The sequence below is a fragment of the Populus nigra genome, chromosome 8 (assembly GCF_951802175.1).
Source record: "Populus nigra chromosome 8, ddPopNigr1.1, whole genome shotgun sequence".
Classification (NCBI taxonomy): domain Eukaryota; kingdom Viridiplantae; phylum Streptophyta; class Magnoliopsida; order Malpighiales; family Salicaceae; genus Populus; species Populus nigra.
The window spans coordinates 186093-202713 of record NC_084859.1 but is presented as its reverse complement, the minus strand read 5'-3'; the positions used below and the strand labels follow the sequence as shown (position 1 = coordinate 202713).

Below are 16621 nucleotides of genomic sequence, written 5' to 3'. Positions count from 1 at the left end.
TTCATTCTGGAGCACAACGATTCTCTTCCCAGCCAAGAGGACGGCCGAAACCTCTGTTGGTGAGATTGTATCATCCCAAGTAAATCTACCCCAACGTTATGCTGTCCCCCACAAGTCAGAATCAAATTTGAGAGTCAGATTATTCGCATAAGAGATGTGTTCTATGCTATCATCTACGAACAATAATCCCCTGCAAGGAGTTTCTATGGATGCTCTGCTCTCTAATTCGTTGATCACTACCACATTTCGCCGGCAATGTCTCCTGAACGATACCATAAATGCTGAAGCCGGGGAAGCAGCAGGGCCGGAGCAGTAATCATCCTTTCGTTCCTCGTCATTGTATTGGTTAGAACATATAACAAAAGAAGAAAGAAAAAGAAGTCTAGTCCAACAATAATTGAGTACAGGATGAGGTTAATGTTAATCACCTTTTGGTTTATATATACAAGTTAATAATTAGTAACTCGAAAAATAATTTCCAGCAGCCGATATTTGATGAAGAAAACAGGCAGCACAACCTGTCATCCTTCATAGGACACAGCTAAGTATTGAATATGTGCGACTTGCCTTTCTGCTAATAAAGTGATTATATTACCTACAACTTTTATTGATCTCTATGCACGTGTCAAACTTCAGCTTGAATGCAAGGTAAATATGGAATCTTTTCATGGCAGGGGTTTTGTTTTCTTGATCCTTGTGCTTTGTATGTAATATGGATATCATGATAAATCTGAAGTCATGTTTTATATAGATAAATTTTGTGACTGCTGTGTTTTAGAACATTACCATTATCTCTTTAAAATGAACTACTGGTGATTCAAAACTTTAAATTTCAAAGAAAAATGCTCAGAAAGGATGGTTTGTCTTCATTAGTGATATCCTACTTTTAGTCACGTTCTTGGGCTTAGAATTGGTCACAGATTCACCTGTAGGACGCTGTACAGATTTTGGATTGAGGAAAACTGATTTCCTCATTGTCACTTAATGGAGTGTTCCATTTCTTTTCCTTCTTTTGTAAACGAAATGACAGGTTCAAATTGATGTGGAGGATTTCGTGAGTTCATTTCGGCCTGATATCATGGAGGCTATGCATGCTCGGGCAAAAGGATCCAAGTTCTATGACATCAATGGAAATTACACAGGTTTTTGAGGGCAGCTTGATCAGGGCAATTAGGAGTGATAAACCAACGGTAGAAGAAGAATTGATTACGTGAGAGTTAGCTCATAGTTAGCTGAGAAGAAGAGCTGAAGAAGAACTTGTTATGTCAGGATTTCTTGTTAATTATCTCTTCTTCTCATTGTAACTAACTCTAATTGTATTGTAACCAACTCTAACTGTCTTAGCTGCAGTTATATTAACTATAATGACAGGCTGTTAGTTATGACAACTGTTATGACAGCTTGTAATTGTAACAGACTGTATATATACATGGTGAGTGCATGTATAGAATCATTGAGAACAAATACAATAAGTAGAAAAGAAGGAATTTTCAAATTCTATCTTGGTATCAGAGCTTCAAAGAGAAACTTCTTTCCTTTCTTCGATCCAGCCATGACTTCTACTTCAAGTCAGTCCTCCTCAACCTCCAGTCCTTTTGGATCTGAGCAAACCACAACAATGACACTCACTTCATCTTATCAGCAGCTCAACCATGCATTATTAGTAAAACTTGATCAAAACAATTATGTTTTGTGGAAATCTCAAATTGATAATATTGTTTTTGCTAATGGTTTTGAAGACTTCATAGATGGTACCTCTGTCTGTCCAGAAAAGGAATTAAGTGCAGGTGTAATCAATCCAGCCTTCATTGCTTGGAGGAGACAAGATCGCACAATCCTCAGCTGGATCTACTCATCTCTCACACCAACTATCATGGCACAAATCATTGGACACACTACTTCTCAGTCTGCTTGGAATGCATTAAAGAGGACCTTCTCTTCTTCTTCAAGAGCCAGAATAATATAACTAAGGCTTGAACTGCAATCCACAAAGAAAGGATCTCTGTCTATGATAGACTACATCATGAAGGTGAAAGGAGCTGCAGACAGTCTAGCAACCATTGGAGAACCTGTATTCGAACAAGATCAAGTCATGAATTTACTCGGAGGACTCGGTTCTGACTATAATGTAGTAGTAACTGCTATCAACATTAGAGATGATAAAATCTCAGTTGAAGCTATTCACAGTATGCTTTTAGCATTTGAAAATTGACTTGAGCAACAAAGCTCAGCAGATCAAATTTTCGTAATGACAACCAATTATACCTCTTCCTCTAATAACATGGGTGATGGAAGGAAATTTAATGGTAGTAGAGGGCACAACTACACAAGCTACACTCCAAATGCCAGCAATTACAACTACAAAAGGTCGTGGTCATGGGGGTAGATATACACAGAATGGAAAACATAATTCAATCAGATCATAGAAGCCACAATGTCAGTTATGTGGCAAATTTAGCCATACAATATATAGCTGCTATCACAGATTTGATATTTCCTATCAAAACTCTTCAAACAGTGGTACTAACTCTTTGAATATAAATATCAGAAATCAAAACAATATACCTGTTATGGTTGCCTCCTCTAATAATCTTGCAGATGGCAATTGGTACCTTGATTCTGAAGCAAGTCAACACCTGACTCGGAATGTGAAGAAGCTAACCAACTCTACTCCATACACAGGGATAGATAAGGTCACAGTTGGTAATGGTAAGCATATATCCATTTCCAACACTGGTTCCCATCGTCTAGTCTCTAACTCACGATCATTTCAACTCAAAAAGGTGTTTCATGTTCCATTCATCTCAGCAAACTTGATAAGTGTTGCCAAGTTCTGCTCAGATAAAATGCTTTGATTGAATTTCGATCTAATAGTTTCTTTGTGAATGATCTGCATATGAAGAAGATACTGGCACGAGGCAGACTTGAGAATGGACTTACAAGTTTCCAGCACTGAACAACAAGAAAATGGCATATGTTGGCATTAAAGATTTCTCTGTTTTTCATTCTCCAAGCTCCAGAACCACTTATAATATAATGGACATATGGCATCATAAACCAGGTCATGATGCCACTTATGTTGTAGTCCAAATATTACAAAGCTATAATGTTTCCTATGAAAAGAATAAAGCTGCTAGTTGCTCCACTATACATTCCTCCTGTTAACTTGCAAAGAGTCACAGATTGCCCACTCGTCTCTCCTCCTCTCGTGCCTCTAAACCATTAGAACTGATTCATATGGATATTTGGGGGCTTGCCTCAGTCAAATCCACATCTGGTGCTAAGTACTTTATCCTGTTCTTAGATGATTTCTCACGATACACGTGGTTTTATCCTCTACACATAGAGGACCAAGCTCTTCCAATGTTTAAACAATTCAAACTTCAAATAGAGAATCAATTTGATGACTATCAAATATATGCAGTCTGATAATGGGAGTAAGTTCATGCCTTTATAATTCAGCTCAGAATGAGGGAGTTTAGAGGAAGCATAGACATGTTGTAGAGACTGGATTGGCTTTGCTAGCTCATGCTTTTTTGCCAATGAAGTTCTGGCAGTGTGCATTTCAATCAGCAACATTCCTCATTAATAGAATGCCAAGAAAGGTACTTAACAATGATTCATCTTATCTAACTTTTTTTTAGAAAATTCCTGATTACAATTCCCTTAGAGTATTTGATTGCCTATGTTATCCTTTCATTCGCCCTTATAACAACCATAAACTACAATATTGATCGATTCAATGTATATTTCTTGGTTATAACCTCAGCAACAAAGGTTATTTGTGCCTTGATTATCTCACTGGACGAGTCTATGTTACATCTCATATTGTTTTTGATGAAACACAATTCCCTTTCAACAAAAACCTTCATCTACCTTAGACTGATGACGCTTCCTCCGCCAGTTTACCTCCTGCAATACCACTCCCCCCTAGTTGTTTGCCTCACTGCCCTATTAATAAACCTACCTTAATGCCCACTGATGTCATTCCCACAAATATAGATTCTCTTTCTTTGAGTGAGTCTGCAACCTCCTCAATCTCTCCTTCTTCTCCTAAGTCTATTCATACTAATCAGACCCCTGAGTCAAGTCCAGCTTCAAGCATGATAACAAGGTTGATGAGTGGTATCACTAAAAAGAAGTTCATTCTTGATCTAACTGCTGTGAAGATAATAGAATCATATACACTCAGTTAAGCTCTAAAAGATCCACATTGGACTCAAGCAATGGATCAAGAGATTGCAGCTCTTTATCGAAATCACACCTGGGATCTTGTTGCCAAGCCTTCTGATGTCAATATCATAGGCTGCAAGTGGGTATACAAATTAAAGCACAAGCCAGATGGGAGTATTGACAGGTATAAAGCTAGACTTGTGGTAAAAGGATATCATCAACACTTGGCCTTGATTATTTCGAGACATTTAGCCTAGTAAACAAAGTTGTAACTATCCGCATTATACTAACCATTACTCTTAGTTTTAATTGGGAAGTACGACAGCTTGATGTACGCAATGCTTTCCTAAATGGTGAGCTCAAGGAACAAGTCTACATGTCTCAACCTCCTGGCTACGTGGACACCAAGTTTCCTACCAACATTTGTCGATTGAGGAAAGTTTTATATGGCTTGAAACCAAGCTCTTGACAAGCACCAAGAGCTTGGTTTCAACGACTCAGTTCTGCTCTTTTATAGTGGGGGTTCAGCAACTCCAAGACTGTCAGCTCTATGTTTCTATGCTTTAGTGAATCTACAACTTTGATTGTTCTCATCTATGTAGATGATATCCTCATCACAGGCAGCTCACCTATGCAGGTTGCTTCACTTGTTGCTAAACTGAATTCTGTGTTTGCATTGCAAGATTTGGGGAGGCTGTCCTATTTCCTAGGTATTGAAGTTTCTTACCATGAGGGTTCTATACATTTCAGCCAAACCAAATGTCTCTGATTTACTGCACAGAACAACGATGTTTGATACAAAACCCGTCAAAACTCCTAGGGCTGTTAGATAGAATTTATCTAAATTTAATGGTGAGCCTATAGAAGATGCTTCTCATTATCGCAATGTTGTGGGAGCACTTCAATATCTTACAATTACAAGGCATGACATAGCTTTCGCTATTAATAAAACATGTCAGTTTATGCAACAACCAACTTCAGCGCATTGGCTCTCTGTCAAAAGAATCCTTTGATACCTGCATGGAACTATGCGTGATGGCTTCCTTTAAATTGATCAAATCTATTGACAATGGAAGGTTTCACAAATGCTGATTGGGGTGCTTAACCTGATGATCAACGAAGTGCAAGTGGCTATTTCATTTATTTAGGGGTAATCTAATTTATTAGTCCTCTACCAAGCAAAAACTAGTATCTCGCAACAATGCAGAATCGGAGTATAGGGTCTTGCCAAGCTACTGCAGAAATTATCTTGATCCAAGCCTTGCTGCAAGAACTATGTGTTCCTACCCCTGTTGTTCCTATACCATGGTATGACAATATCAGTGCCTATCATATGGCCAAGATTTCTGTATTTCATGCTCGAACAAAACATATAAAAATTAATCTACACTTCATCTGTGATCAAGTTCTCAGAGGGATACACTTTGATCCCACTGAAGAACAGCAAGCAAATCTTTTGACTAAACATCTCACAAGCTCAAGGTTCTTATTTCTCAAAACACAGTTGTGCCTTGTTCCCAGACCCTTTTACTTGCGGGGGATGATAAACCAACAGTAGAAGAATTGATTACGTGAGAGTTAGCTGAGAAGAAGAGCTGAAGAACTTGTTACGTCAGGATTTCTATTAATTATCTCTTCTTCTCATTGTAAACAACTCTAACTGTATTGTAAACAACTCTAATTGTCTTAGCTGCAGTTATATTAACTGCCATGACAGGTTGTTAGTTATAACAACTGTCATGACAGTCTGTAGTTGTAGTTGTAACAGACTGTATACATATATGGTGCGTGCATGTATAGAATTATTGAGAAGAAATACAATAAGTAGAAGAGAAGGAATTCTCAAATTCTACCTAGGAGACTGGAGGAAGTTCTTCAACAGCTTATAGAAGCAGCAAAGTCCAGTGGTGGAACAGAGCTAGAGGCCAAATTTGAAGAAGCTGTTTCTAAAATCAAGAGAGACATCGTGTTTGCAGCGTCATTATACTTGTAGTGGAAGATTCTTGTTTTGCTATCTGCGGTGTAAACTGAAGGGAAAAAAATGGGAGGAAGGAGTAGTTCTTCCCAGGGAGCCAATTTCTTTAGCCAGGAGAAGATCTCTTTTGTTATGAATGCAAATCATTCTCCAGTGGATGCATGTGGAAAGCTCTCTGTAAAGAGGAGGATGAAGATGGCTGAATCTGTAATATTTTCAACGCACATGCTTCTTGAAGGTGCCGTGCTCCCAGTGCATCTGAAAGTGTGATTGCAAGAATGCCTCTGGAAGAAAGAAAAGAAGAAATGAAACAACCAAGCTGTAGCTCATGTCTTGATGAGCCTTTGGTGGCTACTCCTCAACCCTTTATTTATTTATTGTATGTAGCACAATACACGTGCAATATATGTAGTCAATCGGCAGTTTTGTTGCAAGTCTGTCCTTCGCAATCTTGCTGTGAGCTCATGGATCATGTGATAGAAATGACTGGATGCTAAATCATTGATGAAAATGTGAAAAGGTATTGGTGTGATTAAGCCTGATGCCATGATTCTTTTCTTTAACGGACATGACACAGCAAGTTGCTAGTATAACTTGTTCGCACTGCTAGTGTAACTTGTTCGCACAGGGGCCTGAAAGCTTTTCAGTCAAGACTGGTCGGGGATCTGGAGAGGAAGAATCTACATCGATCACGATGCGAGCAACAAGTTTGTGTTGTCGTTTAATGATTTCCATGATCCTCTCACCTGTACTACTGCTTTGGCCTGTTGTCTCTTCGTTCTGTCCCTCTGTTGATTTGTTAATGGAGGTATCCTCAATTTTACAAAAGAAATTTGAATGTCCCACAACCATATATAAGTTCATTTTATTCAATGTCCATCTGGGCTGTTGAAAAGCTACAAATTGTAGCTTCTGAAAATAACAAGGAACTGTGATTTTCAACTTAGTGATTCTCAAACGGCTACAGAGATGATGATAATAATAATAATAATAATAATAACGGCAGATTGCATTACAAATGTTATTTCAGTAGCTTTAAAATCTAATTACAACAGCATCCACTAGATCTTGAAATGTGAAAAAAAAATTTAAGAAAATTGCGTGTATATGGATGGATCTTTTACGGGCTTCAAGCCACTAAGAACTCACTTTTTTCCTGAATGCGAAAACATGGACAGAAGCAACTGATTAGATTGGCACAGAAGTCGACAAAACATCCGAAAAACCCAGTTGACTTCTCTCTTCTTGGCTTCTGCTCAACAGGCACTCCATAAACAGGATTTGGAACCAGATATTGCTGATATGACGGCAATGTTGGATAAATGGGAGTTGTTTCCATAACAATTTCTTGTGATGGAACTTGGATTTGACTTGAATGGGCCAGCTCAGGTAAGGACTGCAGCCCAGGTGCAGAAACGGCCTCGTAGGTCAGTTCAGGCTCGAGCCATGGTGGCAATGGCGGAGCTGAGGGTTGAGTTGGTGCGGTAGGGTAAGAGCAGCAACAATGACATGATGAGGGTGGATGGTGGTAATAGGGTTCATGATATTGAAGGGTCTTCTTCCTCTTCTTCTTTCTTGGCCAGAACTTCTTGAGCTTCTTCGCTGCTTTTATCATATCCTGGTGGTGTCTCTACTCTCTACTCTGCAATTTTTATGGGAAATGGAGGAGAGCTTTAATTATTCTTTGAGAGAAAGTGGTAGCTAAAGCTAGAGAGAGCGTCTTTGGCTAAAAGATTATTACAAAGAAACGCATTCTATGACGTTTTTTAAAGTAGATATATTCGACTTTGCTTAAAATTTTCAAATCTAACGACCGTTGCTCATCCACTCCTAGCCCCACCTCATGTTTCTGAAAAGAACGTGGTGGAGCGCGTGGGCTAGGCCAATCTTGGACAACTATTGCTTTCGTTTCCACGTAGTTTTTGCTATGATTCTTCTTTTTCTTTTCGCTATTTTTTATTAACTGGTTGTTTCAGCTGCGGTGGATCATGGAACTGGGATTTTTAGCACTCTCACTCTACCATCGAATCTTTGACTCATCCCCGGATCTAAGCAGTTGGTCTCTGCCCACAAGTGTCTAGAGAATCATGGTAGAACTCAAATGAAGTTGAGGATTCATGAAAATCGGTCACACTCGATTAACGAACATTTCACAAATAAAGGTAGAGACTACATGATTCCGTAATGAAGATAAAAATCTATGGAATGGCATCTTGCAGCATTGCATATGGTTTCTCTTGCAAGCTGCTTGTGAGCCTCAGAAATCCGCCACCTTTGTCACGTCAAAACTACAAGAAATTACCTTCTGGTGGTGGTCTATCCGAAGAAACTGGCAAGATTTAAAGTGATATCATACACAGGCCACGCATAAAACACGCTCCATTCAACCACTTGGAGGAATCATCAGCACATCATAAATACTTTCTCCTCTTTTGACTTCCTAGGGAAGATGAATGCCAGCTTTATATTGAGGACCTAATTAAAAAGTAAAGAATTGCACTATGCACAACATATAAAGGTTTTTAATTGCTTTTGGATGGTGCAGCTTCTGATTTGATATAAACTGGAACTTGTATAATCGCCTGACAAGCAGCATCATTCAAAAATAATCACTATGAGCTTCTTCCAAAGAGAACTAAAACGACAGACATGCACCGCAAAGCAAGATATGAGAAGGCTATATGTATTTATACACAAAAGCCAGTGTAAACCAAAACACAACTCAGGAAACTGAAAAAACAAGATAGCACATTTCCCATTCTTTCATCTGTTGAGAACAAGAGGTGGAATGGACAACTTTTTAGCTGCTTTGAATCCAAACAAGCAAGCACTATATGATATAATTCACAAAACAAAATGATAAACAAAACCCAATACCTATTCATAATGACAGTCTCATTCTCTACAAATTACAGGATTGATAAACAGTCATCCACTATCTCGACATAATATTAGCATTGCGTGTCCAGAAGCTGTACTGGTCATTCCTTGTAACCCTGCAATAAACATAGCCTTAACTGTTCTCTTCATCATTCCTTTATATATTTCCACTGCAGCCATTTATGGCAAAACACATGCATATTGGCATATCAGCATCCAGGCCCAACCACAGATGAGCGGTCCTCTGTGTTAACAGATGCATCGGCATTAGCATTGGCACCATCTCCTTTGATCTCTTCATCACCTGAAAGTTTAATCTTGGGTGACAGCCTCTTGACTTCTTCAGATGCATAGATAAAAATCTTCTTCACCATGCTGCAGAACTCACTGCAATCAAATAGCAAATTAGTCATCAACAACGCAATACGATTCTCTCTAATTTTTAAGCATGGTTAATACAAAAAATCTGAAACATCTTACGTGTTCAAGGACAATGATTTTAATTATTGTAAAGGATGAAAACTTGAGAATGTAAGAATGAGTGAAATGAACTTACTGCCATGGATCATCCCCAACCTTCATCATGTCATCTTCATTATCAGTATACACAACCTGCCATTTCTTCGTGGATCCACTGAGCTCACCTTCAATATCAAACATCTCCTCCAGCTTCCTCAGCAGGTCTTCATAGCGTTCAAACTGTGTCAAATCAACAGCTCTTCCAACAGCAACGCCTTGCATGTGAACCTGGAAAGATACATAAATCATCAAATATTCATAGCTAGAGTTGCACAACCAGCATACAGTATAAGTATCATACTCCATATCCACGCTATCCATCCAATGCCACACTTCAGTTTGCAGTAAGGATTGTCTCATGGAGAAAATCTAAGACAATTGCTAATTGTTTTTCCACAGAGGTGGGGCAGCAAAACTAAAAGATAGTGTGCATAGCATTCTAGTTGACAATAAAAAGATCGAAGGGATTTACCTTTGTGCAGCTCCTGATTTGCCTACTTTGCAACTCCTGATGAGATCTCAGACATGATTTCTCAGGCTCAGAATGCTGATCAGACTCGGCCTCTAAAGACACAACCGGGCGATCATTGCCCACTGTTCCAGACACAGTAACCACTGGTGAAGTTCCTTCTGCATTGAAATTGTCAATAAGTTGAATCCCAAAAAGTCTGTAGCCAATCCCAGTGCCCTGTCTCCTTTCTCCCAAATCTTTGTTTACAACTGGAGCAAAAGAATCTGTGACGCTTTCCAATTGGTTAGGCCGATACATTGAATTCGGCGAAACACTGGTCACTTGACTATTGCCACAGAAGCTAAGAGAGTTGGCCTTTGCAGTGGTAGAGAAATTGGGTGATGGATAAGGGTCTCGTCCACGTTGTGATTCACCATATGAGAAAGCTGAAGACTCAACCGAAGGTTTCCACATACCTAACGCACAAGGGTAACAGGAAGTTTATCATAACATGTCAACACAAGCAGATGGAATGAGGAAATATGAATTGGGATGTGGACAAACCAAGTGCAGAAAGATCAGCTGTTGGTGAGGGCAAGACAGATGGCCGTGGCCGCTTGTTCCTCTGCATAGGTTGGGAGTTCGAAGGAGTAGTTGCAACAAGAGGTTCCAAATCCCATGGTGATACTCTCTCTGGACGCAAGATGGAAGAAGGTTCATCCCAATGGACCTGGCAGACAATATGATACCAGTCATGAGCAAAGACAAGTATACTTCGGCATTGGAAATTGGAAAATTAATTAGAAAAAAAAAAGTGGCACTCAATATCAGAATCCATAATTAATAAACTATTAACCAAACAACCTTTAATGATCTCCACTCAGAATCAGCCCATCCCGATGATATATTATCTCCAACGCCAACAATGGTGCCACTAAACCTGTAGCATAATGGACCATCATGATTTAAAAGATGTCATCAAATTCTTGAACCAAGTTTTAATTTAGAGTAGGACATACCTTCGTTCAGGAACTTCCTCACCCTCAAATCTCATCTTAAACCTCATCCCTACAGAAAGCTTGTGGTTTTGAGCTTCAATATACTTGTTAAGATTTACAATGAACTCAGACCTACTTGTTCTGAAAACAAAATAAATAAATAAATAAATAAAAGACTTTATTCAGAAGAAATATCCATGCAAGAATCTCAGAAAGCAACACAAGAATTGCATAAATGAGAAACTATACCGTCATACTTATCCTAAACTACTGCAAGCAGCCCAAAAATGGACTGACAAAAGTTACTGATTGGAAAGCGGGAATTAAGGGAAAATGTACAATTTGAGTATTAGTTGAAACATCCAGGAAAAGACCTTATAATCAGAGGTTGCTAAATAACAGTAGAAACATAAACATCAGTTTCACATTTCTCCTCAATATCACATTAATGCAACAGTCATGTTAAAATAAGATTCTCCCTTCTGAAGGTAGCTGGCAATTACAAAGTACTGACAATTAAAGGTTCTACACGAACCATTAGGCACATTATCATGCAAAGTTCTGAATGTTGCTCAGGTAACTACAAATTACAAATGACTTCAAAACAAAAAGAAAGCAAGAAAATTGGATGGATGATCTACAAAGTAGTTGGTTTAATACAACTAAGTGCACAAAAACCTTGGCTTGTAGAAGACAGAAAAAAGGGTTCCAGTCGTAATGGCATGAGAAGCAGTAGCAAGAACCCCTAGATGCATGCTTTGGCTAGATATAACAGAAGATGGCATATTTGTCTGTTGCCTCATGAGCCTCCTTACTCCCACACAAAGCTCGCCATTTTCTCCCCTGCAGGGAGTATTTCAATTAATCATTGACAATTCTGTTTAGCAAGAAAATCACTGCAAAAAAAAAACCACCATGGACAATATACTTACCTTAGGAAGATGAATGCATCACCCGCAACTAACTTTTTTGAGCTAACAAAGACACTCCACCCTGTTGTGAGCAGGTGACGCCTTGGTTGACCTGCAAAATGATCTTTTAATCAGCATTTTAAGGGTTAATACAGAATATTGTTCGTACTTTGTGCTAGGATACCATGTGATGAGGAAAAGTAGCTGACATCAAATCCCACATATAACAAATGATAAAAAATGTGGAGAAAGCAGATGATTTATACCATATCATGGTTTCTCTTTCCCTAAAATCCTTTTCCTTCACATAAATCTGCATGATGCAAGGGAAAGGTAAGGGAAGGAAGAGGAAAACCCTTTCAAAAACCTTAGGCCCACTTTCTCTGAAAAACTGGCATGGGAATTAATTGCCAAATTGCTTGCTGTGATGGACAATAGTGGAAGGTCGTTTATGTGTTATGAACAGCAACAAAAACAAAGCCTCCATATGATCCCACCAACAGGTGCTCTCTGTTGGATCAGATCAGGCTACAGCATCAATGGTTCTCAGATGCTCACAACAAAAGGCTCAAAAGTAGGGACGCAAACCACAACTCCATACATGTATATACAAATTCTACATAAACAAAATGCCAAACGGAGGACAAAAACCTTCTGAGACATGCCATGAACAAGTTGCCAACTGTATCTACAAGGTTTCATATCAAGCAATAGCAACTACTTCTAACCTCGAAAAATGTGTCGAAAATGCCACTCATTGCCATGTAGATCAGTTGCAACCAATTCCTGCCAAGGTGGCTGCTGAGACATATCCTGAATGAAATAGAGAATGGCATAAACTCAAAAGGCACATAAGTAGCCCTACAATGCATATTAGGAATGTCAAAATTATAAAATTTAGATGCTAACCAAAGGAGGCAGACAATCATCTGCATGCCTTCGAAGAACAGAGAAACCACCATGAGTGCTTGTGTCAGAAGCAGTAAGTGTCTTGCAAAATGAATGGACCGTGCATCTTTCAGGTTCTGGGAGTGGAGGATCAGGACTAGTAACCTCACTTTGCTGATTCATAGAGGAAATGATGACAATGGCAGATTAGGCAAAAAAAGTACAAAATAAAAATGCACTCAGAAACCTTGTCTGCTACAAAAATAGAGAGCTTACATCTGGTTCAGGAAGCAGTGTTATCTGGGCATAAACTTCATCTGTTTCGGGTTCAGCCTACAGTCCATAGTGAAAATAGTGGATGAACCAATATGCAGAAAATAATCCAGATTTTGTCACCATGTTAAAAAGAACCCATGTTGGGATTCATCAAAATAAAATGTTAGATTTTCACCAGCCAACTCACCCTGCGCTGAACATTAACAACTTTACACAGAATTTTAGATGGAAGGTTAAATGAGGGCATTTGCTGCTCCATCCCCTGATGCATTGATGCTTCAAGCTAACAAAACAGATATGAAAACTCTGTAAGAAAACTGCAAGAGAGAATATACAATAGAACATAGGAAACAGGAACTTACCTACATATCTATGAGTACAATATTTTACAATAAGCAACATGATATAGTGCAAAATTCATTGAGCTGCACTTTATTTGGGAATACCTGTTCCATGTGACCTTGAGGAAAATAATAAACTCGCTCCCCTTCACAAGGAAGAGTGACAAGAGGTCCAGCACAGGCATGCCATAGTTCTTTGTACAAAGCATCATTGCATCCCCCTATTTATGGAAGGTCACCGGGTTAAATTTCTTGAGGTGACAAACAAAAAGAAGACATACAAAAGAAAGCCAACACCACAGATATCAGGAGCAAGTTAAATTATAGCTAGCCATGTGAAATAGGTAAACGAATTGAAGCGAGGAGCAGGTAAAATAGGCTGTTACAAAAGATCACATTGCTAGGGCACAATTAAAAAACCACCATTTCAAAGCAAAACTTTGCCCTACAGGAAAAATTTGACATTGCATGGGATTGATAAGCATGAATTGTCATCTCCTAGCCCGATGTTATCAGACAAATCTAGCCAATTACATCTGAATCAATAGTTCCCACCTCCAATCAGCCCAGTACAGGTTTAGATTTAACAAGTTCAGTAAAATATTAAATTTAAAACAGCAAAACCTCAAGTTATTATTTACAATTTGACAAAAAAATTTATGCTGAACTGCAACTGGAAAATCAGTGAATAGAATACCGAGTAGTTTCAAAGAATTTGAAATTCAAAATAAGAATCATCACATGTGCAGCGGCAGGCAAATTAAAATTCTAGTGTCAGCAACCCTAATTGTCTGAAACTGTCCAGTTGTGAGAGGGAGGGAGGGAGGGAGGGAGGGAGGGAGGGAGGGGTAGATGTAAGAGTCAAATTTAAAGAGGTGAATCGTACCACTAAATCCTATATAAAGACACTAAATCTTGTTAACATAGCTTTAACAAAGTCATTTGCCAGCCTTCATCAAAACAAATGTGCAATTCAATTCAGTTCATTCAAGGATGTTGGGAGAAAATGGATAGCATAAATTGTTGTTAGGTCAATGTAAATATCAAGCAACCATTGCAAATTCATGAATTCCACACTAAAAAATAGTTGACACAAGCTGATGTCACAATAATTCCATCACCAATGGGAAACTCAGTATGCATCCTGTCTTGTAAACCCAAATTTGGAAACAAAAAAAAACACAAATTATAGAAACCATAACAAAACAAAACTGTAGAAAACTCAAACCTGGATGGGGGTTTCCTCCGGAGGTATGATTCATAGCTGTAGATACCATAAAAAAAAACCACACAAACCCTGAATGAGCAGCTAAACCAATCTATAGAAACCCTTCTATAAAAGCTGCTCCATCAACAACAGAAAGGGAATAAAAGAAACTAGTAGCAATCATTTATCTCACCAAACAAAAACAAACCCTTTAAAGATATTCCATTTACTATCACTTATTGATCATGCAGATTGATTCAGTGTTGCCTACTTGAAAGGAGACAAAGTCTGACTTAATTACTAACCATTTGTCAGTGCTAAATATATCTATCTCTTCTTTTTGTCTTAAATGAAGCAACAAGACTTGGCATTTATTTTTTCTTCAACTTTAACTCCGAATTTTACAAAAAAAAGCATGGATCTTTCAAGATTTTAAAATGCCCTCCACACTTTTCACAACCCAAATCCGCATTTACTTTTGCACAGCATATATTTTAGCCACTACAAAATGAAAAAAAAAATTCTTATAGGAAAATTAAAATGAATCCACGATCACACCTAAAACAGCATGATTCAAAAAACCCATCTACCAACATACACAAAAAGCTTGATTACAAAAAAAAAATAGAAAAAGAAAGAGAGAAACCTGATGCTGGGACAGAGAGGAACTGTGAGAAAACAAGAGGGGAAGTACAATAGAACTGACCAGGGATCTGATGATAAACAAGTTATAACAACACCTACTTTCTTCACTTACAATTCACTAAAACCCCTCTATTAATTTCTCGGCAACTAAAACCCAGTAAAAAAGAAGAAAAGAAAAGAAAACATGGAAATCACAGTACCTTGCTCTTGAGGAGGGGAAAGCTGTGGGTAGGCAAGAAGGATCCGAGAATAGAAAGTGGTAAACAAGAAGTTGAAGATAGATTTGGAAGAATTCAGATGAATCGATTGGATCGAGGAGCATATAAAATATATATATATATATATATATATATATATATATATATATATATACACACACACGTACAGATAGATACACAGTAAGTGCGTGTTATATCGTCAATGTCTTGTCCAAGCCGACACGACTTGTCTTTGGCTCTCTTGTCTGCTACCCCCTCTTTTTGTTGTTCTTAGTAATCTCTCTCTCTTTTCTTTATTGTTTTTACTTTTATTATCTCTAATTTAATTCCATTTCATTTTTTTTCTCAATCATTCATACATGTTCTTAAATATATTTCGTATTAAAATACAAAATATTTTTTATTTTTAAATTTAGAAAATATTCTTTCTGAATCCAGTTTTTTAAATCTCTTACACGTTATCAGATTTTATAAATTTAGTAGCTATAATTTTTATATGAAACAAATTAATAATTTAAAAGAAATCTTTTGGTATAATTGGAATATATTATATTAATTAGGTAGCTTTAGGATACAAGTTTAAATTCTATTAGTTACATTAATTATTAATTATTAAGTATATTTTCTTTAACTAGATTTAGATATTTCAAATTTAATCTATTTACGTATGCTTGTAGTAAAAACGAGACCTCCACGTTACATCGATGACTTTTGAGAGGGAGTAAAGGCAAAGGGATACCCTTCGTTGTCATTTTATTCTTAGAAGGATTTATTCTTTTATTTGTTTATTATTTTCTTATAATATAATGGGAACTATTGTTTTAAAAATTGAGACGTGGTTTATCTAAAGTTTAAATTGATATGGATTCAAATAAAAAACAATAGTTAACTTGGCTAAAATTTAATTACTGGCCTGGTACTCTGGTTAGTATTTGGTGTTGTGATTGAATTATAGTTTTATAAATTATTAATTTTTTTATTTGAAATTAATTTTTTGTGTATTTTTTAAATTGTTTTAATATATTAATATTAAAATATAATATATATATATATATATATATATATATTAATTCAACGCATTTATATGTAAAAAATACTTTAAAAAGCAGCATTCATTATTGTTCTAAACATTGTCTTAT

General features: G+C 37.4%; 2 protein-coding genes across 3 annotated transcripts; both read right to left on the bottom strand.

The window, feature by feature from the left end:
* Positions 1-7116: 7116 nt before the first annotated feature.
* Positions 7117-7901, bottom strand: LOC133701134 (uncharacterized). The gene has a single exon (XM_062124953.1). It carries the CDS (start codon positions 7761-7763, stop codon positions 7278-7280), a length of 486 nt encoding a protein of 161 aa, XP_061980937.1. The 5' UTR covers positions 7764-7901; the 3' UTR covers positions 7117-7277.
* Positions 7902-8879: 978 nt separating this feature from the next.
* Positions 8880-15614, bottom strand: LOC133701133 (auxin response factor 1-like). 2 transcript variants are annotated; one of them, XM_062124952.1, is made up of 16 exons: positions 15465-15599; positions 15266-15332; positions 14641-14676; positions 13518-13633; positions 13259-13354; positions 13072-13128; positions 12817-12969; positions 12636-12720; positions 11929-12019; positions 11675-11839; positions 11018-11137; positions 10863-10938; positions 10563-10728; positions 10020-10474; positions 9585-9775; positions 8880-9415 (listed from the first exon to the last, which is right to left on the bottom strand). In XM_062124952.1, the coding sequence occupies exons 3-16, from the start codon at positions 14672-14674 to the stop codon at positions 9238-9240; spliced, it is 1983 nt and encodes a 660-aa protein (XP_061980936.1). In that variant the 5' UTR covers positions 14675-14676; positions 15266-15332; positions 15465-15599; the 3' UTR covers positions 8880-9237. The 2 variants fall into 2 exon arrangements, with proteins under 2 accessions (XP_061980936.1, XP_061980935.1); XM_062124951.1 differs by lacking the exon at positions 15266-15332 and having other exon boundaries at positions 15465-15614.
* Positions 15615-16621: the final 1007 nt, after the last annotated feature.